General features: G+C 60.0%; 1 protein-coding gene across 2 annotated transcripts in view; it reads right to left on the reverse strand.

Moving 5' to 3' along the window:
• The window catches only part of RUNX1 (RUNX family transcription factor 1), a 188,925-nt gene that overhangs the window by 5,123 nt on the left and 157,829 nt on the right, over positions 1-25,973 (reverse strand). For both annotated transcript variants that reach the window (XM_054713517.1, XM_054713516.1), the window contains one exon: positions 6,207-6,368. In XM_054713517.1, the coding sequence (XP_054569492.1) occupies positions 6,207-6,368 (162 nt within the window). The remainder of the gene's footprint in view (positions 1-6,206; positions 6,369-25,973) is intronic.

The following is a 25,973-nucleotide window of genomic DNA, read 5'->3' on the forward strand; positions in this document are numbered from 1 at the left end:
AAAAGAGTAATATGCAAATTAACCATCACTCCGCTACACCAAACAAGCCACTCCAACCAGCCAGTCAGAGCGAGTATGCAAATTAACCCCAACCAAGATGGCTGCCGCCACAGAGAGTAGGAGGGAGGCTTGGGTTTCCCCAGCAATGGAGGAAGCCAAGGTTTTCACACACCCTGGCCAGCCCAGGCCTCCACTCCAGGCTACAAAGTTCCAATTACAGAAGATACATAAACCCCAACAGAAATGGCTGCCACCACGGAGCGAGCAGAAGGTTTGGCTTCGCTCCAGGCTACAAAGTTTCAATTATAGAAGATAAATAAATCCCAGATACCAGGGCCTACACTTGGGTCGCCGGGGGGCATGGCCGGCCTGCAAACCACCACAGGCCCCTCACCCAGGCCGCCCCATGCCCCAAGGGAACCCCCACCCTGATCCGGGACACCCTTCAGGTCAAACCAGCTGCCCCCCACCCATGCATCAGGCCTCTATCCTATCTAATAAAAGAGTAATATGCAGATTGACCATCGCTCCAACACACAAGATCAAGATAGCTGCCCCCATGTGGTCAAAGATCCTGGCCCCATGTGGACACAAGATGGCCACCACAAGATGGCCAGCAGGGGAGGGCAGTTGGGAGGCACCAGGACTGCAAGGGAGGGCAGTTGGGGGCAATCAAGCCTGCAGAGGAGGGCAATTAGGGGTGACCAGGCTGGCAGAGGAGGGAAGTTGGGGGCAAACAGGCTGGCAGGGGAGCAGTTAGACATCAATCAGGCTGGCAGGGCAGTGGATAGGGGGTGATCAGGCTGGCAGGCAGAAGTGGTTAGGGGCAATCCCGAAGGCAGGCAGGTGAGCAGGTGGGAGCCAGGGGTCCCAGATTGGAGAAGGTGCAGGCTGGGCTAAGGGACACCCTCCTCCCCCTGTGCACGAATTTCATGCACCAGGCCTCTAGTCAAGTACTATAATACGCTAATATAATATGCTATCAAGTAGTATAACAATAGAGCTATAATATAGGTACAACATGTAGAGTATAGACGTAATATAGGATGTGTGTAGCACAGATATAATAACTGGCACAATCCCAGGGTTGGCAAACTACAGCCCAGGGGTCAAATCCAGCCATGCCATTTTCATGTCCCACAAGCTAAGAATGAGTATTATTATATTTTTAAGTGGTTGGAAAAAACATCAAAAGAAGACTGCTTCCTGTAATGAAATTTATGAGAGATTCAAATTTCAGGGTCAATGCATAAAGTCTTATTGGCATCAGCCTCATTCCTTCATGCGATGTCTCTGCCTGCTTTTGAGCTACCTCTGCAGAGTTGAGGGTCATGACTTAGACCGCAGGGACCTGAAATACTAAAATATTTAGTTTCCGGCTCTTTACAGAAAAAAGTTGGCCAATCTTCTAGATAATCAATATACTAATGCACCAATATTAATATAAATTTAGTCTCTGACATTAATATAATTGATAACACCATGTAACACTACATTATAATTAGAAATATGATGGGTGCATTAATAAATTCATATCAATAGACTATATCATGATTAATATGATATAGTATCATAACAATACTAATGGATAATAACATTACAATACATTAGACAAAGTATTTAGGTTAAATCATAGGAAACTGCCATTTTGTTAGGCCTCAAACCGTTGAAAATGGGCAGCTTCCTGTGAGTCAATGCACGCATGCCGTGGGAGTGACGGGAGTGGACACGGCACCACCGTCCTCCCACCTGGACCTCAGACGCGTCCCACGCTCTTAGAAAGCGTTCAGCCGGTCTCACCTGGCGCTCACTGCCCTGTGCCCTGCGGGGGTGTTAGCACGCGTGGCTGCAGGGCCTGGATTTAGTGACTCCGTGTCCCCATGCTGACATTTTTCCAGGAATGGCAAAGCTGTGTCTATAAAATCCATCTTGCTAGAACGATGCCTTCCAGTTTCAGGGACTGGCTCCGACTGCCCTTCGTGGCACCCCTCTGCGCTCTCTCACCCGCAGGCTGCCCTGGGAGCTACTGGAGGCCTGGGTGCCAGGAAGGGTTCCCTGGGTCAGAGGTTCTCAAGAGTGGCACCACGGCCCTCTCTCGGGCCAGACCGTTCTGTGTGGGGACGTGAAGGGCTGTCCTGAGCCTGCCTTGTAGGATGTCTGGCAGCATCCTTGGCCTTTGCCCACCAGACGCCAGCCGTGTCCCCACTCCCAGAATTGTGACAACCAGCGTCTCCAGATACTGTCAATGTCCCGGGGGTAGGGGTGAGGGGCAACTCCCCACTCCCCCCCCCTCCCCCCCGAGAACCAACCCTGTATATTCAGGATGGTGCCCTGGGGTAGTTTCTCTCTCTCAGAATTATTCACGAAATGACGAGGCCAGACGACAGTCTATGTCAGCAAACCCCAAAGACAGCGACAAACCAGAGCAGAAGCCCCAATGAAGTGTTTTAAAATGTGTGAGTCCTCAAGTCAACACACAAAATGACTCCGAGCTCAGGATGGCAGGTGGCCGGTGCCCTCTTGTGCCCAGGCCGATAGAGAGCGTGAAGGAGCAAAGCTGGAGAGCCACGAGGCGGGGTGGAGGGGGGTGGTGGGAGGGTGGGGGTGGTGGGGGTGGTGGGGGGGTGGAGAATTAATCTGTTTGTGGACGGCCTGGGCCCTTGGTCAACTTCCTCATATTTCAAGCCTATTATTCCAGCAGGGAGAGCTAGTGTCTGCCTCTCTCTCTCTCTCTCTCCCCGCCCCCCTGCTTTCCCTCCTCCCTCCCCCCACCCTCTAGTGTTTTTTTTTATTGCTCTAACACATTTTTAGCAAGTGACCTCCTCTGTAAATTTGGGGTGAAGGTGAAGAGGGGCCATACGCCTTGTCAGAGAGGTAACTGAAGTTTCTAGAAACAAGCGAGATGTGCGCGAATCTCTGTGCTAATGGGGAAAGCAGGAGTCTGACTTCCAAACAAACACCCCTGTCAATCTTTCCTGAGCGAGTCAGACGTGTGGGCAGGAAAACGCCCTCACGGACAGCGCTCCGGGCCGCCCTCCGCTCCAGCTCGTCCCGGCCAGGCCGCGCCTCATTCCTCAGGCTTGTCCTGCCGCGCACTCACCGGGCCATCTGGGAGCAAGCTGGGTGCCACTTGTTTTTGCTCCCACGGAGCCGTGGCACATTCAGGAGTTAACAGGAAGCCTGACTCCATCTTCCCAGTAAGATTTATGGGGTCCGGGGAGAAGCCGGGGAGGAGGAAAGCATGAGGCACATAGGGTCCGTTTGTTTTCGTCTGATGCAATCCTCCGGACACGAACACGGGAGCCGCCCACCCCTCCTCCGGCTGCATCTGCCCTGAGACCCACGGTGAGCCCACTGGGGAGCGAAGGAAAGGTCACCCTGGTGCACGGCGGCGTCCGGACTCGCTGGTCCGTCTGTTCCAACGGCTGCCCGGCAACCGCTGATGGCGCCCAGTTACTGGAACCCCGAGCGAGTCGGGGGCTTGTCAGGGACGAAGGAATGGAATGATGCTGTGGCCTCAGCCGTCAGGGAAAACGGGGTTTCACTTGTGGGCAGAATATCTGACGATCTTAAACACTGCCGTGAGTCTCCTCCTGGCTACATAATAGCAGCGTCACACTACAAACGGCCATTCAGTTGGTCAAATGATCCCTTTTACAATGTTTTGGTAATAAAACAACTTGGGCCCTAGCCGGTGTGGCTCAGTGGATAGAGCGTCGGCCTGCAGACCGAAGGGTCCGGGTTCGATTCCAGTCAAGGGCACGTACCTCGGTTGCAGGCTCCTCCCCGGCCAGGGCCCTGGTCGGGGCTCGTGCAGGAGGCAACCCATCGATGTGTTTCTCTCACATCCATGTTTCTCTCTGTCTCTCCCTCTCTCTTCCACTCTCTCTAAAATCAATGGAAAAATATCCTTAGGTGAGGATTAAGAAATCCCAACATCTTGGGCCCTTTGAATATGCTCAGATTCAAATGATCTGTTCAAATACTTGTTTTCATGTTGATGTCCAGTTTGATACCCCCTACCAGGCCTCACCAGTGACACCCCCGGGGGTGGGGGCAGCTCGCTTGCCCTCCGGCTGGCCTGGGCCGAGGGGCAGACCCTGTGAGCACGGGGCTTTGAAGGAGCAGGAAATCTGGGGATTAGGAGGGGCAGGTATTTTCGCTGGAAATGTTGCCCCACCACCGATGGGGCTAAAGCCTCGCCCTGCAGTTTTCGGGGATGAAAGCGGCCCCACGCCAGGCCCCGCCCCCTGTCCCCACAGGATTAAACAGCCTGAGCAGATAATGGCTGCCTTGAAAGGCGCTTTCTCATGACTCAGAAAAATGCATGCCGTCTGTCGCCCGGGCTGGCAGCTAAACATTAACTTCTTTTAAAAAAAGCAGAAGGAGAAGCAGCAAAGAAAACCTCCGGATGACAACCCTTCTCAGACAAGGTGTGGAGTCTGTCTGCACAGGAGAGAGACAGACAGACAGAGTGCCAGTCCCAGCAGAAGGCAGCCCAGGTGGGGCTGGGGCTGGGGGGCAGGGCAGCGCCGAGCTGGGGGCGGGGTCCAAGGGAAAGGCAGGCCAGGGCAGGGCTGGGCTCTAAAGCTGGGGCCAGGCGGCCACTTCTCTGTATCTCTACCCCCCCTACCCCCCCCCTGCCCCCTGCCCCCGCCCCCCCCTGCCCCGGCCCCGCCCCCCGCCCCGGCCCCGGCCCTGGCACAGGACCGCACCTTCAGGCCCGGCTCAGCCCTGTTCGAGGGGGCGATCTGCTAGCGAAAGGCACCTCCCATGCTGTTCTCTGCGATTCTCGCTGGTCCTCCCTCCAGGTCAGCAAAGGGCCCTCCGGGGGGGGCGGGGGGCAGAAACGGGACCTGGTTTGTACCCACTTCACACCCTCGTGCCAGGACGCATCCTTCCACACTCGGTTGGGGGTGCTCACGGTACTCACTTTTTTTTTTAAGTCACCCTTATGTTTGGTCACGGTCCGTTGGAGCACGTGGCCCCTACGGTTCTTGGACTATAAGGTGCCGACCAAGTCCAAGGACGGAATGAATCCCAAGGGACAGACCCCAGACAGGCCTTTCCCAGGAGAACAGGGATTGTTCCGGAAGGGGGCCCCAGCCAGCCCGCGGCAGAGCAGCGCCGGGACCTGGTGAGAACTGGACCGCGCGGTGGCTTTCCGACGGCGTGCCCGCTCCCCAGGAACGCGGAGGCCCTGTCCTCAACTGGGGGTGGTGCCGGGACACCCGGCAATGTCTGGGGACCGTCAGTGGTTGTCCCGATGGAGAGGGGGTGCTGCTGGAGCCCGGAGGCCGGAGATGCTGCGAGGCACCCCCATTTCACAGGCAGCCCCCCAACAAAGAGCTCCCTGGGCCCCTGTGCCCCGGTGCCCTGCTGAGCAGCAGCCACAGCTCCCGGGGAATCCCGGCTGTGTGGACAGCACAGCACCGGCCACCGCGGAGACGCCAGACACGCGTGTGCCCTTTGCCTGCCCCTCGCGGCTTCGCCTGGTGCCGGGGAGACAGCCACACAGCCGCCGGCCGGGCGGGAAGTGCGCGGCCCCCGAGGCTGCGTCCCCGGAGCCCCCGTCACGGCTCCGTCCGGCTCCCATTTCCCAGCCCCGGGAGGCTCTTTTGCGTTCAGCAAAGGGATATTTCTCTGCGGCCCCACGTCCCTGCCCACCAGCAAAGGTGAGCGCCCAGCCCGAGGCCTCGCCGGGGAACTGACCGGCGGTCTCCTGTTCACGGGGACCATGCGAACCAGGACACCCAGCTTCCCACGGGCCTCCGACCCGGTCTGAGCAGCTCTTAGTGGAAATGTCTCCCTGCGGGTGTGTTCACTCGCTCCCCATCCCACAGAGGCCCCAGGGTGCTGGTCACGTGACCCCCCCCGGCTGCGCTCTACAGGCTGACTGCTTCCTTCTAGAGTATTATTCCCCCGTCGGCTGCCACCCTGACGTGTGCAGCGTGAGCCACCCCACAGCCCCTGGGTGTCCGCCTCTCCCGCCACCTCTGCTGCGGGTCCCGGCCTCTGCCCTGGGGGTCCAGGCAGGTCAGTGCCTGGCCGCGGGACAGAGCGGGACAGCCCCGTCTTTAAACCACATCTTAGCGCATTGAAAGTGACTGACACCCCCCCCCCCCCACGCATCTCCTCCGGCCCCCCCGCCCCCCCCGCCCCCCACACTCCAGCTCGCGTTCAGCGTGTGCCTCCGGGCAGCTTACTTGAGAGCCGGCTGGAGATCTCTGCGGAGAGGGTCGTCATGCCGCTGGCCCGGCCCGGCGAGATGGGCGTCGCTGGGTGCACGGAGGGAGAGGCGATCGACCCCAGGTACTGGTAGGACTGGTCGTAGGACCAGGGCGGGGAGGGCTGGATCTGCCTAGTGTCTGCGGAGAACCGGGAGGTCAGTGACAGGTAGAGTGGGAGGGATTCAAACAAAGTCTTTGAAGAAGAAACCAGTTACCTTTGTTTGAGTATGTCACCCGTGTGTGGCTGTCTGCCAGTGTCCAGGAAGCTTACTTAAGTCCAAGTATTGGCTTTTGTTTGGCCCTTTCTCCCCCCAGAAATACTGAAATGTGGTTTGTGTTGGGTTCTTGAAGGTTTCCCTCTGCTAACTGTCCCTCCACAGGCTTTAGTTCATCACTCGAGGCCCGGTGCACAGGTTCCGGCACCGGTGGGGTCCCTCGGCCTGGCCTGCAGGGATCAGGCCGAAACCGGCTCTCCGACACCCCCCGAGGGGTCCCGGATTGTGAGAGGGGGGTTCTAGGGTGACGCACCCCGGAATCATCTGGTTCCGGGTGCGTCGCCCGAGAACCGCAGCTGCTGCCAAGTCACCACAGCTCAGCAGCTCCTGCGTTGAGCATCTGCCCCCTGGTGGTCAGTGCGCGTCATAGCTACTGGTCGGACGGTCGAGTGGTCGGACGGTTGCTTACACTCTTATATATATAGATGGGAATAACAATGAGGAAGCTTTCCCAGTGGAGTGTTTTTTGTTTTTTTAAAAAATATATTTTTATTGGTTCCGGAGAGGAAGAGAGAGGGAGGGAGAGATAGAAACATCCATGATGAGAGGGAATCACTGATCGGCTGCCTCCTGCACGCCCCACACTGGGGATGGAGCCCACAACCTGGGCCTGTGCCCTGACCGGCAATCGAACGTGACCACCTGGTGGACGCTCAACCACGGAGCCACGCGGGCCGGGCCTGGCGGAATGTTAATGTTCAAACTGTCGAGCTGCTCGTAGCGACTGTGCAGACATTTCAGCGTCACCAGTAACCACATGGCACCATCGGCCACGGTTCACAGACTCAGCGACCACCTGCCTGTCCTTAGAGAGCGGAAAGGAACGTAAAGTGTTTGGTTTTCCTTCTGTGCCTTTGGCAGAGAGGGTCCACGGGGGTGGGAATGTTTGCTGCCAAGGCCGATGGGAAAGAAGGCCTGGCCGGGCAGCCGGCCCTGCGGCCCCATGACGCTCGCAAACCCAGCCCCGGGAGCCGGCTCCGTCACCCGACACTGGGGTCCTGCCTCTCCTCGGGCAGAGTGCTGGGCAAGAACGTTCTAGGTTGCCAGGAAAGAGGCCCAGGAAGGCGACGAGACCGGAGTCGGCTTCAGAAGGTTTAGGTGAGGAGGATTTTGTAAACTGGACTCCGGCATTCCGAGGAGTCTGTTTTCAAAAGCATCACTCTGTTTGCAGATGAAAAGGAGGAGGAAAAAACCCTCTGTTTTTAGGCAAAACAGGTAAGAAAATTCAGGTTGGACACTGCCCCCCGCATCAGCCGGCTTCACGTTTCTTTAGGTCAAACACTAATGTTCTCCGTGTCCCGCCTTCTGTGGACAGAGAGCACAGCCAACTACCCCCCCCCCCCCGGGTCCCCCCAGCCAGGCCCGCCACGCTGGGCGTCACTCCAGAGAGCAAGCTACGCAGGGCAAGAGCAGGGGTGAGTGTGGTACGTGCCTTGACGGGGACATGCGTTATGGCCCCGGTGATGCGCATCCCACCTGCTCCTCAGGGGTCCCAGCTCCCGGGAAGGGGTGTCTCTGCTCAGCTCTCCGGCGGTGTACCGTGGGTAGCGCACCAGGCACCTGGGGCCCCCACCCCAGTCTGCCTTCTGCCTTCTCATTCTCCTCCCAACAGCCCCACCCTTTCCTCAGACGGGTCCATTTCTTTCTATCTTTTTTTTTTTATCCTCACCCAAGGATATTTTTCCATTGATTTTTAGAGAGAGGGAAAGACGAGAGAAACATCGATGTGAGAGAAACACATCGATTGGTTGCCTCCTGCACGGGCTCTGACCAGGGCCCGGGGAGGAGCCTGCATCCGAGGTACATGCCCTTGACCAGAATCGAACCCGGGACCCTTCAGTCCCGCAGGCCGACGCTCTATCCACTGAGCCACACCGGCCAGGGCATCTTTTCTTTTCTTAAATAACTGAATTATTAAGTGTGAAAAGCCTGGGCAGATATCTTAACTGAGGATCTTCGGATCTAATTGTACAGTCAGGTTTTCATGGGATGCTGGGTTTTAGAGAATGCGAGGAGCCGCAAGGCGTGAGAGAGAGAGACCCATCTGAAACTCGGGGAGAACACGCGGGCCGCCAGAGCGAAACCTGTCGGACCATCTCGCAGCTCGGAGCGCTTCCAGCCACGGAACCAGACAGTTAACAGCAGGCTGCGCCCGCTCCCATGGCTTTGCCAGCATCTCGCTCCGAGGGGGGAGGCGCCCTCGGCTCCCCTGTGAGATGGGCCTGTGTCCTCGCCACACACACCTGCCCCGCGATTGGCGGCACCAGCTCTCCGGATCACTGAGAGCGAACAGAGGCGTTGGTAACCGGCACTCCGGCCCAGGCTGCGAGCTGCGGCGGCCGGCAGACGGCGCACCCGCGTCTGCAGTGCAGGCAGCACACGTGCCCGCCGGGGCGTGTGCTCCGTCCTGTTTCCCTGGAGCGGGAGCGCCGTGCGAGGCTCTTCTGAACTCGTAATTAAGCCGTGCGAGCCGAGCCCCGTGCTTCACAGCCTCTTAACAATACGCTTCGGGAAAACGACCGTGATGATTAAAGTCTGCGTTCTGTGATTTTTCTGAACACAGGGTTTCAGGTTCAACGTCTTCTCCCTTCACACCCCAACTCAGCTCCCCTCTCTCCCCGGAGGGGAGACAGCACTGAGCACCCCGGGACCCCACCCGGGATCAGGGTCCGCCCCTGTGGCCGCGGCGTCGGCCTCACTGCCCGGGGGGGCCAGAAGGTGGCGGTGGCGAGCTGCTCACATCCCCTGTGGGTGTTTCCTTCCTCTACGTTATTGTTAACAAAAAGCCAAAACCAAAATGAAAACAGAAAACGCAGGGCCGGGGCCGCGGGGATGTGAGTCTGTAGCTCAGTACCCTTCCTGCTCGGACGGGGCCGACACGGACGCACGGACGCACGTGCAGACATGGCAGTGCGTGGCCGCCCGGACCCCGAGTGGGCGTCGGAGAAGTGCCCGTGTGGTGACCCGGGGTCACCTGCTCACACATTCTTTATTTTTTAAAAAGATATTTTTATCGACTCCAGAGAGGAAGGGAGAGGGAGGGGGAGAGAGAGAGAGAGAGAGAGAGAGAGAGAGAGAGAGAGAGAGAGCCATCAATGATGACAGACAACCATTGATTGGCTGCCTCCTGCACACCCCACACTGGGGATGGAGCCCGCAACCCGGGCCTGTGCCCTGACCGGGAATTGAACCGTGACCTCCTGGTTCAAAGGTCAGTGCTCAACCACAGAGCCACGTGGCCGGGCATCACTTTCTTACTCTCACCTGTGCAAGGTGGTGACCTCCGAGCACTGCCCACGGGATTCTCACCCACACAGGACCCGGGCGGCCGCTGCTTAACTCGCATGTTACGCAGAGTTAGGGGAGGAGCGGGCGGAAGTGTGGTGAGCGCTCCGGGAAGCAGAAGGAGGCTGGGGGAGACGGGGCTCCCAGGAAAGAAGCCCCAGGCCGAGGGAGAGGGCCTCTGTCAGTCCTTCTCCGAGAGCAGCGCTGCCTGTTGTCGAGGGACCCCTCTCAGCAGACCACCCATCAGCTGGACCAAAGCGCACTGAGGATCCGCTCTGTGCTGGGCACCTGCTGACTCACTGGGAACAGGCTGGTAAACAAGACCACAGGGTCCCTGTCCCGCTGGAGCTTAGAGACGGATCCTAGTGATGAAGCCAGGACCGCCGGATGCCTGGAAAGGCTGCTTCCTATTGCATTAGTCCATCCTCTGAGAGTTGCTTCATTCATTCATTCACTCACTCATTCACTCATTCATTCATTCCTAGGGTTGTGAAGTGATTCACTTCCTCATTCCTTCATGTTGCCAACAAACATTTTGCTCCACTGGGGTGCTGACCTGGGGACTCCGGAGTGAATGGACACAGTCCTTGCCTCCAGGAGAGGTGGCTGGTGGGGGACCTGCAGGCTGTACCCAGGAGAAATGCTGGATTATCTGCTTCATCCAGACTTGCAAACAGCTGTTTCCACATCAGAGATAAGAACCCCAGCGGTATTCACTGCACGCTCAAGGTCTTCTCCCGAGAGGAGCCAATTAAGGGAAGCATCTAATTTAGGCCACAGAAAGGTTTCTGATTGAGCCTGGCCTTCACCATACACCAGTTATGACTGTGGGAGGGTCACCTGTTTCTCCGATACACGGTCTTCCTACTTCCAAGGGTGATAGTGAGACAAGTGAGATGAGCCGCAGTAAACGCACAGAGAGTCTAATTCCTGAGTGTGTCACTGCAGAGGAAAGGGAACCCATGCCCAGGGACTGGACGGATGTGTGTGCGTAAGGCCACAACCCCACTCCGGGACGAGGCTCAGGTAGCACTAACTGTTCACGGATGGAGACTCTGGGGATTACGGTGAAGAGCCAGGAAAACGGGAGGCTCGGGGTGAGGATGGAGAAGGCGAGGGTCCATGTTCCCATGAAAAGCCACGGGACCTGGGAGTTGAAGGTGAGTCTCCCACGTCTGCTTTCTCTAGGCACGTGGTGTCAGAGCAGCCGCTTCACAGGCCTTTTGTGACGGGTTACTTTCAGCTTTTTGATGGACAAATAATGGGCAGAACCCAGCTCCCTCTCCACGCCATGATCCCTACTCCCTCCCATTGGAAATGAGGTCATAAATGGGGTGTGGAGGGAGAGATAGGGGTAAGGTGGGGTGAGGCAGTGGTGAGCTCAGAGGTAGCCACGGCCCGCATCAGCAGGAAGAAACTGGCGGGCTTCAGCTGTGGATGCAGCCATGTCACGAAGGCTCCGGCGCTAAAAGCGAGCCCGTCCGTGGCTCGTGTCAACTGTCCCGCTGTCCCCGTGCTCAGCCCGATATGGGAAGAGCCGGGGGTCATCAAGCCCCTCTTCGCAATAAGAAAAAAGCTGAATAAAGTGACGACCCACGGCTCTTCGTGGGCCTGTCAGAACGGAGGTCACAGGGCAAACTGCCACCCTGGCATCTCGAGAGGTAGGGGAATACCAAGCCCCCGGAGGTCTGCCTCCTGGGGGCAGAGGTTGCCGGCCATCAGCCGGGAGGGGACACCTAAATGGCAATTCAGACAAATCGTTGGAGGCTGGGGATGTAGTCGTGTGTGTGTGTGTCGGGTGTGTGTGTGTGTGTGCGCGCGCACGCATGGGGAGCGCGTGGGGATGCTTTCCTGGGTTTTTCATCCATGAACGCCCCCAGGTTCTCATGGATCCAGCATAACAGTGGGTTGTAGCCAGCAGAGCTACAAGACTATTTAAGGGAGAGTCCGTAGGGAAGCCCAAGGGCAACGATGGAGACAGAAATAAGGACGTTAGAGGAATTTGAAGCTTCTGACACCTCCGGCTACAGCCAACATCAAACAGCCCAGCTCCTGGCGGCTTGAACAGCAAATCTTACACTAAAGGCCTATGTACCCCATACATCATGTCCAGCTTTCAAATCAGGGATCATAAGGCCAGAAAAAAAACAGTATGAAGGGACAAAACAGGCATCAGAACCAGACTCCGATATCACACAGACTTCGGAATTACCAGACAGGGAATTTAACCATGATTAACATGTTAAGGACTCTAATAGAAAAAGGTGACAGCATGCAAGAAAATATGAATCGTGTAGGAAGAGAGATGGAAGCTCTAAGACCAAAAAGTAAATTCTAGAAATGAAAAACACTGTAACGGAAATGAGAAATGCCTCTGGTGGGGTCATCAGCAGCTGGACATGCCGAGGGAACAATCAATGAGCTTGAAAATGTGTCAACAGGAAGGTAAAGAGAATAAAGGGGGCGTAGAAGAAGGTCTATGAACTTGGGGACAATTTCAAAAGGCGTAACACATGCAAAGTGGAAATAGCAGAGGGAAAAGGAAGAGAAAACGGATTGGAGGAAATATGTGAAGTATTATTGGCCAAGAATTTTACAAAATTAATGACAGACACCAAACCACAGATCCAGGAAGCTCACAGAACATCAAGCAAGCTAAATACCAAATAGTCTACATTTAGGCCTAGTGTGTTGAAATTGCAGAAAACTTGAAGACAAAGAGAGAAGCTTGAAAGAAGCCAGAAGCGAGTGGGAAGGGGCACGTGACGGAGAGGGTAACAAGATGAGGATTCCTGCAGACCTCTCTTCAGAAACCAGGAAGGCAAACAGAGAGGCGGGAAATATTGAAAGCGCTGAGAGAAAAAAAACCACCGACCTAAGCCACCAACCTAGTATTGTCTATTCAGCAAAATAAACCTTCAAAGGTACCGGAGAAATGAAGACATTCTCTGACAAACGAAAACTAAGACGATCCATCCAGCAGACATGTTAAAGTAAGTTCCTTAGGGAAAGAAATATAACCGGGGTCAGAAACTCAGATTGACGTAAAGGAAGAATAAATGAAGGTAAAAGAAAGTCTTAGTTTCCTATCCTTAATTGATCCACAAGATGATTTTCTGTTGAACAGGACAATAGTGATAATGTATTGGGTAATTACAACAGAAGGCTCAGTGAAATGAACAACAGACATGGGAAGGAAGAAGCGGTGTCATGTGGCTTTTAAGAGTTGTCATACATGTATTTTGCAACTCCAGGGCAACCACTAAAACACTTAAAAAGCATAACTGACACACGAAGAGGGGAGATAATATGAAATCACATAAGATGCTGTTAAAACCAGAGAATGCAGAAAACGAGGGGGAAGAAAATCAGGTGCAAGAAATATAAGACAGTCAACAAGCACGGCAGGTGTTAATGTCACTGTGTAAGCCATCTTAACTGTAACCATGCATGGCCTAAGTGACCAATGAAAGAACAGACATGGCCAGAGCAGATGAAATGCAAGACAACTATGGGTTGTCTACGAGGAACCCAGTTTAAACGTAAAGACTCAGGCTAAGAGGCAAGGGGCAGGGAAAGACAGACCATGCTAACCCTAACCACACGCAAGCCAGCGTAGCTGTGTTCATTTTACATGAAACCGACATCAGAAGAAGGGACAATGTCGGGGGTAATGAGGGGGGATACATGATGATGAAGGAGTCAATTCTTTAAGAAGACACCATAATCTTTAAAAGACACGCACCTGACAACAGCGCGTGAAAAATCAGGAGGCAAAGACTGTGTAGAACGACGAGGAAAAGCGGGAAAGCACACACACGGTGACAGGTGAAGCGTTCCACAGCCCTCTCAGCCACTGACCGCCAAGCAGGCCGAGAATTCGGGCAGAGTTGACCCGAGCCGTCCTACCAACCAACTTGCTCTAACATTTACAGAACGTCCCATCCAACAGCGACAGAGTACACCTCTTCGCAGGCTCACGGGGGTCACGCACCACGACAGACCCCATCCTGGGCCCTAAAACACACCGTCACACACTGAAAGGAACGGACACGGTACACAGCATGTTCTCAGCCACATGGGTTGAAACGGAAACATCAGCAATAGAAATATAGCCAGAAAACAGGCAGGTAACCGATGCTTTCCCAACACACTTCTGAGTGACCCCGGAGTTAAAGAAGAAGCCTAAAGAGAAGTTAAAATCCACGTGGAACGAAATGAAAATCCAGCTCATCAAAACCTGCGGGATGCAGGACAAGCAGCGCTCAGAGGGAAATTGATAGCATTGAATGCATACAATAGACAAGGAGAATGATCCAGAATCAATAACCTAAGCTTCTACCTTAAGAAACTGGACGGAAAAAAGAGCAAAATAAGCCTAAAGCAAGTAGAAGAAAAGAGATAATGAACATTAGGGCAGAAACCACTGAAACAGGACACAAAGGTGACAGAACCGATGGGACCCGCCAGCTGCTGTTTGAAAAGCTTTAGATGCTCTACTTTGTCCCCAAGCTCCCTCCCGGCCACAGGAGAGGGTGGCCCGGGACCCTGATTCTACGGAGAACTTCTCTACTGGCTAACTACCACCCTCCCAACCTGGGGCCCCAGCACCCCCTGGGCCGGGACACACCCCTCAGCCTGGGCCCGTGGAAAGTGGGTGGGGTCTGTGGCTTGGACTTGGTGGTTACAGTGAGCGGGCCCTTGCTTTTTCCTTTTAAATATGCATTTTTTTAAATTGATTTCAGGGAGGAAGCGAGAGGGAGAGAGAGAGACAGAAACATCAGTGAGAGGGAGTCATTGATCAGCCGCCTCCTGCACGCCCCACACTGGGGATCGAGCCCAACCTGGGCAAGTGCTCTGACCGGGACTTGAACTGTGACCTCCTGGTTCATAGGTCGATGCTCAACCCCTGAGCCACGCGGGCCGGGCTCTTTGGCTGGTATCTTTAAAACACCTTCCGGTTGCCTTTCAGAGCCACGTGAAAACAAAGACCAGACAGTTATGTCTGCCGCAGGCCCTCGTGTCTGTTTGTGAAGGAGCCAAGCCTGGTTGGTGAACATATAAACCATCAGGGCCGCCCTAGACTCCCCCCCGTCCCACCCCCCTCAGCTTGGAGTGGGCAGGGCGGCTCCCAGGGTGTCCTGCAGGGCCACCTCAGTCATGGGCAGCTGCTGTCATGCCCTCTGGGAGGCCTCGGGACTCACAACAGGATGTGACTCAGGCCTCAGGGATGTGAGTCAGTCTCCGGGGCGATGTGTCAGGGCGAGCCCCAGGGGTGGCCGGCATCTCCCGCCGGGACCCCTGGGAGAACGGCAGCTCCCTGCAAACAAGGGGCGGGGGCCCCGCGCCTCACTGCCGCCTCAGGACGGTGCGAGGTCGGCTCCGAGGCCAGGCGCCGGGTCATTCTCTGCTGTGAACGGGGCTCGGCCCCGAAAACCCCACTGTTTTCCTGAAGCCCCGGTCCCCCCTCTGGCCCCGCAGCCAAAGTGGAGCCGCTGGGGAGGGGGGAAGGGGGAGGGGGCCGGGGTGCGCCAGGTAGCAGACGCCGGTGAGCAAGGCGCTATCAGCGCGGTCGGTCCCAGGGTAACGTGAGTCAGTTCCCACCAGCTCCGAATCCTGGAAGAGGGAGGTTGTGAAAGACTCTGGTATTTGCCAAGCGCTTGTCTCCGCGGGCCGCAGACATCTGGGTTAGTCATGCACAGCCGGCCGGTGCGTTCATTGTTCCGGCAATTACTGTGCCGGGAGGCAGCCAGCGCCAAGCCGGGGCAGAGGCCTGCCCGGGGCGCCTGCCTCCAGAGGCCTCCGGGGTGAGGGGCCTGTCCTCGCCGCCGCCCGCCCGCCACGGGACGGAGGAGGAACCGTGCGCTCACGGCGCCCCTCCCTGCCTCTGGGACCCGAATGCCGCGTGGGCCCGGGAGGCTCCGTGGCTTTGCGGTCGGGCGCGCGGGTGGCTGGCATCGGGCCGCCCCGCCGGGGGCTCACCGCAGTCCCTCTCCGGCCTCTCTCTCCTCCCCGTGAACATGGAAGCCCCTGGAAGCCCCGGACTCACCTGCCTCACAGGTGTGAGCGCTAATTAGTGCTTGCCGAGCGCCTGAGCGCCCAGATGAAAGGCGCCGTAAACGCAAAGCGCCTGGCTCATTAGCCCTGCCAGACGGTTCCCAGGGGAACGCCGCCCGCACCACCTCCCCCCGCCAGGCCGGCTGAGCCGCATCTGCAGACACTCCGCACCCCGATCAGGGGGCGCTGGGGAGCGGCTGGGGAAGCCACGGCTGCTGGCGAGACGGGGTTTGGGCAATGCCTGCGCTCCCTGCGGGCACGGTGTCCGGAGGCAGAGAGACGCGGCCTGCCGTCCGCAGGGTGAGGGACATGGCTCCAGGGGACAGAGTTCTGTCCTCCTGCAGACAAATGATGGCCCTGCCCGGGGTTAAACACACCCCCCCCCCCGACACGTCTCCCGTGGACTCTCTGCGCCTTCGCTTTCTCAGGCAGGGTCTCACGGGAACGGGGAACAGGCTGTGCCACAGTCCGATCGGACGTGCAGGGGAGCGTGTGGGAGCCCCCCGCTCTGCTGGGGTCAGTGTGGGCCCCGAGCCCCCGAGGACTGGGGAACCCCCTCGGGGAGCAGAAGGGCCGGAGCCAGGGCACAGAAAGACAGGCCTGAGGCTGGGACTGAGCCCGCCCACCCCTCGCACTGTGCGCCCTGAGACTCAGCTTCCCCACCGCGAGGAGGTCCCTGGGGCTGAGCGGACCCTGAGCGCCCTCACTGCTAACGCAGTCCCCGCCCCTGGGGGCCAGGCTTCTCTCCGGCTTCAAACACAGACCCCGTCCCTGAGCCGAGCTGTGCCGCCCGGCAGGGAATTCCCACCCGCGGACAGCTCCACGCGAGGAGGCGGGAGCCCTCCGTAGCCAGCGAGGTCCAGGTGTCCCGCGTCCGGGAAAGTGTGGCTTCACCACCCACGCGTGCGGCGTCCCGCAGGTGGGACCAGAGCGGCCTTCCTCCGGGCAGCCTCCTCCACAGCGAGGCCCCGGCCGCCGCCCCTCGGCCCCTCGGCACAAGGCAGCCGCCCGTGGCCACGCGGCCGGGCCTCACCACGGGCCAAGCAGGAGACCCGAAAACGGAGTCTTGCTCACCCCGGGACCCGGGGATGGGGGCCCTCTACCTCTTCGTTTTCCGGAAATCGCTGAGTGACGGCTTTTCCACGGAGAACGGAGTGAGGAGAGGCCCCTCCGGCTCCTCCTCCCGCAGGTCCCCGCGGCTGTGGGCTCGCTAGGAAAGTGGGGCTCCTTGGCTTGCGAGCCAGGGGTGCCGATGCCAGAGTCTGTGTCCTCCGACGCCCTGCCGGTCCCTCTGGAGTCTCCCGCCCGAACGCGGGGGCCACGCAGGAGGCATCGGTCACCTCGCTCTGCAGCCAGCGCACACCCCAGAGCCGACCTTGGCGTGACCCCCTGGGCCTGCCCGGGTGAATCACAGGCCGCAAGGGCCGACGAGAAGCATAAAGGGGACTTTGAAGAGGAGCCACGCGAGGTTTGAAGCTCATCCTGGTGCGCGAACAAAGCACACCCACTCGTAACGCAGCTCCTCCTCCGGCACCCACTCTCCGCGGATGTCACCCCGACTCTGGTCCACCAAGGCACAGGCAAACCTGCCGGAATCCTTCCAAACCCCGGCACTGACCTCGACTGAAGAACCACACTCACACTCACACTCACTCACACTCACACACACACACACACACACACACACACACACTCACACACACACACAAACACTCACACACACAAACACACACTCACACACACACTCACACACACACTCACACACACACAAACACACTCACACACACACACACACACACACAAACACTCACACAAACACACACACTCACACACACAAACACAAACACTCACACACACACACATATGCACACACACACACACACACACACACTCATGCACTCACATACACACTCTCACACACACATACATACACACACACACACACACACACACACTTACACACACAAATGCACACACTCACACACACACACTCATACTCACACACACACACACACACTCACACACACACACACACACTCACTCACACATACACACACACACACTCATACCCACACTCACAAACACACACTCACACACTCTTGGTAGGAAGCAGGCCGCGGGTGAGCCAGCCCCACAGCTTCGTTACTGACTGAGGAGAAGCAAGGGTGTTGCAGACACCACCTCCCCCCCGGCCGGACGAGCTCGCCTAGAAAGATGACCCGGCCCAGGGTGGAGGCTCCCCGGAGACACTTCAAGGTCAGGGGGGCTCTCTAGGGGCAGCCGGCCGCACACACTCACACATGGTGGAGGCCCTTCTTTGTGCACGAGGAGCAGAGTGTGAGGTGGCAGATGAGGTGGCAGGGGGCTGACCAACGGCGGACGGGACCCGCGGGACCTGCAGAGGCGGGAGACGCCAGTGACGCCCCCGGGGGTGCGCCGAGGTCCCGTGTGGACTGACCAAGTCCCGTGGGCTCCCCAGACGGGTCTGAACAGGGGCACGGGGCAAGGTCAGGAGACACGTTGGGTTGTCACATTTGGGGTGGGGGTGCTGCTGGCATCTGGTGGGCGGAGGCCAGGGAGCTGTTTGACACCCACAGTGCCCGGGGCGGCCCACAGCAGAGCACGATGCCCCACGGTCAGCGGCGCCCTGGGGAGCCCGCCCAGGTGGGCAGCACGTGGCCTCGGTCACCAGTCAAACCCGGAGGACGGCCCCGAGGGGCGGCTTTCAGAGCTGCCAGGGGAGTCAGCGCAGCCGCCGGCTGGGCAGCAGACGGGAGAAACAGGACCCGGGCGTGGGGGCGCTCTGGGCCCCGGGAGCCAGGGTGGCTGGTGGCCATTCGGGGCGGGGGCAGCACCAGCAGTCACAGTGCCCGGAGCGCCCCGTCCCTACGCCAGGGTTGGGGACGATGGCTTTCTCAGGGCCTGGCACCCCGCACGCCGGGCCCAGGGGGAGCACAGGAGTAACCCCACAGCGTCCCTCCTGAGCTGACCGTTGGCTCTGCCACCTGGGAAGGGCAGGCCGGCGCTTGCCTCCCCGAGCTCCCGGGCGTGAGTCACATGTAACCAGATAATGATGCAAATCGCTGTCAACAGGTCTAGGGTTTCACCCAGCCCCCCCCCCGGACGAGGGCGAGAGCCCCTCAGACGCCGGGCCAGCCGTCCCGGGCGGAGCCAGTGGTGGACAGCGAGGGGGCCGCTGTGCCCAGGGCGGACGGGGACAGGCCCCCTGGTCCTCGGTAAGGTGCCGTGTTTACAGGACGACGGAGCCGTTTCTCCCTGGATCTGGTGACCACACGCTGACAAGATGAAGACCTGTCTGAACCTCAAGGGAGAACAGCAGTCGCCACCAAGCCCAGTGCCCGACGGACGGACGGACGGACGGACGCTGGGGCGGGCACCTGGTCCTGCCCACAGGCCGCGACCCTGGGCCTGCGGGGCTCCCTGAGACGGCCTCGCCATGGCGTCTCCGTCCCCCTGAAGGCAGCCCGCGCAGCCCCAAGCCTCAAGCGCACGCTGGTGTCCGTCGCCGAGAATTCCTCACCCGTCATTCCCACCCCTGCTCTGAGCTCTGGGGTGCTCCTAGGGGCGGGGTCAGGCTCCCGGGAACAGGGAAGTGGCCGGAGGTAACACCATCGCCGGGCCCGCCCTCTGCCTAATGGCCTGGAACTGCCAAGCTGCTCGGGTGAACGCTTTTATGGAAAGTGCCCTGCCTGCCCTCTCCTCTCCGCTCATCACTGGGACCCACGCGTGAGCCGAGCTCGCGTGAGCCTGCGTCCTGGTGGGTCAGGCCCCAGCTCCCTGGTCCCACGCTCTGGCCCCAGGTGAGGCCCCGGCTGGGCTGGACGGGGGATGCAGGGCGGGGGATGCAGGGCGGGGGATGCAGGGCGGGGGATGCAGGGCGGGGGTGGGGATGAGAAGCAATTACCAGGCAGACCGCGGAGGCCCTGGGCCCTGGGGCACCGGCTGCTGACGAAAGGCTCCAGGCCCCGTTGCGTCTCCTCGGGATCCCGCCTCGCCCGCCTCGGGACCAGGCAGGCTTCAGGGCGATAACATCGGCTCCTGTCCGCGGCACCCCAGGGTCTCCGCTGTCTCCCGACAAGAACGTGCAAGTACCAACACAAGCCCATTGTCCCAGCTCCCCCTGCGCCGGCCGCACTGGCCTCGGCTTTCCTGGTCTGCCCCGTGGACAACCCGCCCGAAGGCCGGGCCGTCGGCGCGAGCTGCCCGGCTCTGCAGGCCTTTGGAACGCGTCCCCTTCCCGGCAACAGGGGCTTCCTGTCGTCTGTTTCTAAAAACCAAACAAACCAGCAAACCAGTCTCAACAACACATGCGAGTCCCGTCCCCTCGCCTGGAACAAGAGGCTCCGAGGAGCCGGGAAGAGGAGATGGAGACGCCAAGGGGCCGATGGACAAGGAGGGCGGCCGATGGCCTCCTCGCCTGGTCCACTGGGTCACTGTGCCCAGGCCGAGACCGGAGGGCCGGCAGAGAGGGTTGGCACGGACAGAGAGGGTTGGCACGGGCCTGCGTCCACCCGCCGCCGAGTGTAACGCAGCGAGACTGCGGAGGGACAGGGAGGAGCCACCGAGGTGGTGGTCAGGAAATGTCCAGGTTTGGGCCCGGAGGCCAGGCCCAGGGGTCGGTTTGGGAGAGAGGCTGTGATTAGGGTGGGAACGTGGGGGGATTAGCAACAGAAAGAGTGACCTTGGAGGGATGGATCTGGAAAGTTCTGGAACCAAGAAGGACCTAGGCAAGCTTTTAAAGAAGAGGAAACACAGGAGCCCACCTGGGCATGGCAGGAGGGGCCAGGACCTGGGGTCCGGGGAGAGCAGTGAGGTGCGTGTGGGGTTACAGGGGGTGCTAGACAACCAATTCCTACTTTGGGTCCAAATCTCTACGTGACTGTGTGGAACCAGGGCCAGGTGTTTGGAGGGCAGCTGAGCTGGGAGCAAGGCAGGTAGCAGGAAAGAAGTGGCAGGAGAGTTTGGCCTGGGCGGGGGGAAAGGAAAGGAACAGGAAAGGAAGCTCACCCGCTTTAGTCAACGGAGGCTGTTGGGTCATAAGGTCAAGAAGCACAGAGAGCCCGGCTGGTGTGGCTCAGTGGTTGAGGGTCGACCTATGAACCAGGAGGTCACGGTTTGATTCCTGGTCAAGGGCACATGCCAGATTGTGGGCTTGATCCCCAGTGCAGGGCGTGCAGGAGGCAGCTGATCAGTGATTCTCTCTCATCACTGATGTTTCTCTCTCTCTCTCTCCCTTCCTCTCTGAAATCAATGAAGAAATAATATATATATATAAAGAAGCACAGAGATGTCCCATTTTCCTCTCTGTCACAGTGGCAGGGCAAGGACTCCGGGCGGGCATGCTGTCACTTGGGGGACCACCTGGCTCCCGCCCCAGCTGGGCTCGGGGGGCGGGGGGGGGGCGGGCAGACCGGGCATCACTGAATCAGGAAGCGAGAGCCCCCGAGGCGGCGGGCAGGGCAGCTGCGGTCGGCCTGAGAGCTGGGAGGAGCCAGCTCGGGACCGAGTGCAGGGAAGGTGCCCCTGCCCCCTGGGCATGGGCCTGGGGTGGGAGAGAGGCCGGCCACACTGACTCCCAGGAGAACCTGTCCCTCTCGCAGCGAGGCTGAGACGTGGAGGGCGCTCGGGCCCCGGGAGGCGGGAGGCCGCTCAGCAGGGGTTCTGAGGTTTGGCTGATGGCGCAGCTCAGAGGGGAGTCATCCCTGGGCCCCAGGAGCCTGGGACACTGGGGTGCAGCAAACACTGGGGCGCCTCTGACCGAACACTGAGCTCCGAAGTCAGGAGCCACGAGGGGTTCCCATGGGGCCCAGAGAGGCCGTGTCTGGGCGGCCTCAGGTCAAGGTCGTTGGAGCAAAGGCTCCGGACGCCTCAGCGCTGCGGCCAGCTCCGTCCTGCGTGGCTGACGAGGGCCAGGAGGCTGAAGTGGGGGGTGGGGTGGGGGGAGCAGAGGGGCCCTGCTTCACCAGGGAGGACACAGTGCCCTCTGCTTCCTGCTCCCGCCCTGACACGCCAGGGGGAGGAGAACCAGGAAGAGAAAAGCTTTTGCCAACAGACGTCCATGCAGGCAGCTCAGGTTTCAGCACGGGGGTGGGGGGGTGGGGGGGGGGAGCGGTGGGCACCTACCACACCCCCTTCCTACTCCGCACGGCCGGGGTTACTGCACAGCCTCAAGCTCTCGCTGGCAGGAGGAAGTTCTCCCTCATAAGAGAGCTACTGTGGGCATTGTTTGTTTTTTAATTTCCAAAAACAAGGAAATGTTTACAAAATGGGGGGGGGGGCGGGGAGGAGAGGGAAGGAGAGGGCGAGGGCGAGGGAGGCGTGACCCCGTGTTTCCCAGTCTCCCCGCATCTCCGGCTCCTCCCCGGCCCCTCCCAGCCGCCGCCTGAGGAGTGTGAACAAGGCCCTCATTGTCTGGGGCAGGTGTGAGATTGGACTTGAGTCGCCGCCAAGCTGGGCTCCGGAGCCAGCGCTGGGAGCCGCCAACATGCTCCCGCCTGGTCAGACCCCTGCAGCCGCCGCGTCTCCGCACCCGGAGGCTGAACCCACACAACGTAAATCTGGGGGGTGGCCCAGCCGCCGGCACTCCGGGGGGGACGCCTGCAGCCTGCCTGCTCGCAGACCCGGCCTGTTGGGGTTCTCCGAGGCTTTTCTTGGGTCATAAAACGATGAGAAAACGGGAGGCGCACACAGAGCCTCGCCGGGGTTTGCCCCGTCTTGTCCCAGCCGCCCCGCCCCCCTCGCCCAGAGGTGCTGTTTTGAAGAGACGGCTGGGGAGGTTCAGGGCCAGGGACGGGGAGCCTGTCCCTCGGGGAGCTGACGAGCAGGCGGGGTGACCCCTGGCCAGCCACGGAACCCCTCTGGGCTTCCAGTTTCTTGTCTAACAACCGAGGGGGCTGGCCATCCGGCGCTGGCCTAGCTTTCTCTGACTCACTGGTCGCCGTGGTCAGAAGTTCAAAGCCTGACTCAGGGGAAATCGCTCCCCTCGGGGGGAGCTTGCGACACGCGCATTCTCCGCGTCTGAGTGGGTCTGTGTCTTCGAGCGAGAAAGGGCCGGGCGCAGCCGCCCCGCTCCGGCGTCCTCTCTTATCTGCGCCCGGGGCCCGCGGTTCTCAGGCCGCTGAGGCAAGACCGGGATGCGGCCGGGACATGTCCGAGCCGCACGGGCGGGAGGCACCGATGGGGACGATAGGGCCACACGCTAGTCTGTCCCCTTTTCTCCTGATGAACTCTGACCTTCGTTCCACCTGGAGAGGAGACCCGGAGCCGCCCGCGGGGCCGGCCTCAGACGGGAGGGCCTGGGTCTCTGCGCGGGGGCCCCGGGGATTGTCCGGGGTGGCTCCGGCCCTGCCGCTCAGGACCCTGACCTGCATCCCGCACAGGGCGTGGCACACGGGACGCTGTCGGTGGCCTGGCGCCCCGGCTCTGAGTGGGCAGCTGTTTAGGGAGTAAAGGGGTGACGTTGGCAGCAGCGTCCTGAATGAGGCGCCGGTCGCTCAGCCCCAGCCCCTGTCCCCCCGTCCCCCCAGCCTGCCTGTCACTCAGCCCCAGCCCCTGTCCCCCCGTCCCCCCAGCCTGCCTGTCACTCAGCCCCAGCCCCCGTCCCCCCATCCCCCCAGCCTGCCTGTCACTCAGCCCCAGCCCCTGTCCCCCCTGTCCCCCCAGCCTGCCTGTCACTCAGCCCCAGCCCCTGTCCCCCCCGTCCCCCCAGCCTGCCCCTCCTGGCCTGCCCGCATACCGGCACCTGTTTGCCCCCAGCCCACGCGTAGCAGGCTCTCACGGCCCGTCTGGCTCATGGGCGGAATCGGCACAGGGAGGCATGACCTTAAAGTCCCACAGGAAGGTGAAACTCGGTTCGAAGACATCCTTCTGTGGATGGCTCTTTAAAAATGCCAGAGAAGCCCTGGCGTGGCTCAGCGGTTGAGCACTGACCTATGAACCAGGAGGTCACGGTTTGATTCCTGGTCAGGGCACATACCAGGGCTGTGGGCTCCATCCCCAGTGGGGGGCATGCAGGAGGCAGCCGATCAGTGATTCTCTCTCATCACGGATGTTTCTATCTCTCTCTCTCCCTCTCCCTTCCTCTCTGAAATCAATAAAAAATATTTTAAAAAAAAAGCCAAAGAAGCTGACCATGACATCCTCGGAACGTGTCCGATTTGTGCGAGTCAGGGACCAGGCCAGCGTTCGTCTCTGACAGCTGCCCCGGGGGCCCGCGGCGGGAGTGTCCCTCAGCCCCCTGCGCTGTCTGCTCCCCCAGCGAGCAGGGCTGGGGTGCTCGGCGGGGCTGAGAGGATGGGGTGCATCTGGGAGGGGGTTCTCCTCCTGCCCTTTGAAGCCCCCTCCGTGGGTATGGAATCGAACGTTTCCACTGGAGACACGGAAGCCAGGACACAGAACCCAACCATCTCCTCTCCGCCAGGGGCCCACGCTGCCAGGGCGCCGCTGACGGTCCAGCGCGGGCTCCGCTCCGGTGGCAGAGGCCACGCGGGGCCACCTCCGGGGCGGAGGCAGGACGGCCCGGCCAAGGGCGGAGCCGGGGCCCAGGGTCCCGGGACCTGGCGTGCAGGTCTGCCTCCCACTGGGCGTCCGCGTCTCATGAACAAATGAAAGGCTCTGAGCAAAGACACTGACCGTCCCTTTCACGTTCACCAGGGTCCCGTTCCGATTTGACCTTGACCTTGTGTCGCACTGGCCCTGGGCGCTCCTGTAGAGCTGACCGGGGACACGAACGCCCTGTTCCCCCTGCCCCCACCTCCCCAGCGCTGGCGATCAGCTCAGAGCACCTGAGCCCACAGGACAGCACAGATGGGCCCCCCGCCCCCCGGGACCCACCAATGCCCCTGCAAAGGGCACAACAGGAGCGGTAACGCGAAAAGGAACGAGGCGCCCGTTGGTTTAGGACGGAGAGTGCATCGCCCCCGATGGGAACACCAGGCGGGAGCACACGGCTCCCCGGCCACGAGCCGTGAGGCGGTGCAAGGAACACGTGCAGGGGGCACCCTGTGTCAGGCACCCGGCTGCTGCCCACGAACCCCTCAGTCCTCACGGCTCTCCCATGAGAGGCGCGGTTACTCCCACGCCCCTTCGGCAGCGGGCGCCGCGCCGCAGAGAACGCATGAGTCCCCGCGAGGCCACGCGGCCAGCCCGGCGTGGATCCCAGCCCATTCCACATCCCGCACGTGAGTTCGGCATCAGCTATGGATGCAGACTCAGCCCCCGCGCAGACGGTCCTGGGGCCTCTGGGTACCCTGAGCCCCTCCTCGCGCTCAGTGGGAGGAACACCCCCCCGACTGACAGACGGGGGACAGAGGAGCCGCGACACCTCCAGGCCCCGCGCCTCCCTCGGAGGAAGCAGGTGCCGACCAGGGAGGGAGCTCAGGGAGGAGGAGATGCCCGTCCGTCCGTCCGTCCGGTAAAGCCCCGCTACGGCATCCCTCCCGCCCCGCCCCACCCCCACCCCACAGGCGCGAAAGAATCACACGAGGAGCTGGGGAAGATTCCGGAGTGAGCCTAACAAGATTTCCGCTGCCTTCCACCTGAATTGGCCATCTGTGATTTTGCACAAATTCAATTTTAGAGTCATGCTTGATAATTTGTGGGAAATCGTATTAAATTAAACAGACCCACGTCTGGGCAACGGCTTCTCTCACTCGCCACCAGATGACGGCTCAGAAAAGCCGAGCGTGCGGCTACAACAGTCCCCCCAAAAGAGCCTTTTAATCCGGGCGGCAGGGTGGTGGCTCTGGGGCATCCCTACTGGTCCCCTGAGGATGCTGGACGGGACCGCAACGCCCTCCCCGGGACCACACACTGAGAGCTTCAGCGCTCCCTGCCTAAGCAAGCCCACGGCGGGTGGGGCCCGGGGCTCTGGGCTCCCCAGACGGAGCCGAGCCAGGCCACGTGGCCGCCCAGGGCCTGGGACCCTCCGGACCACGTCACGCACCTTAGGGGCGGCTGGTGGCGGGGACTGCATGCACCCGGAGCAGGTCCCTCTACAAACGTGAGCTGCCGTCACGTCGTCGCTGCCCTTGGTAAGCGTGGAGCCAGGCGATGACCTCGTGCTGATCTCGCTGCAGCAGCCGCTCCCAAAACCACCCAAGGAGTG

This window comes from Eptesicus fuscus, chromosome 3 (genome assembly GCF_027574615.1).
Source record: "Eptesicus fuscus isolate TK198812 chromosome 3, DD_ASM_mEF_20220401, whole genome shotgun sequence".
In the NCBI taxonomy this organism is placed as follows: domain Eukaryota; kingdom Metazoa; phylum Chordata; class Mammalia; order Chiroptera; family Vespertilionidae; genus Eptesicus; species Eptesicus fuscus.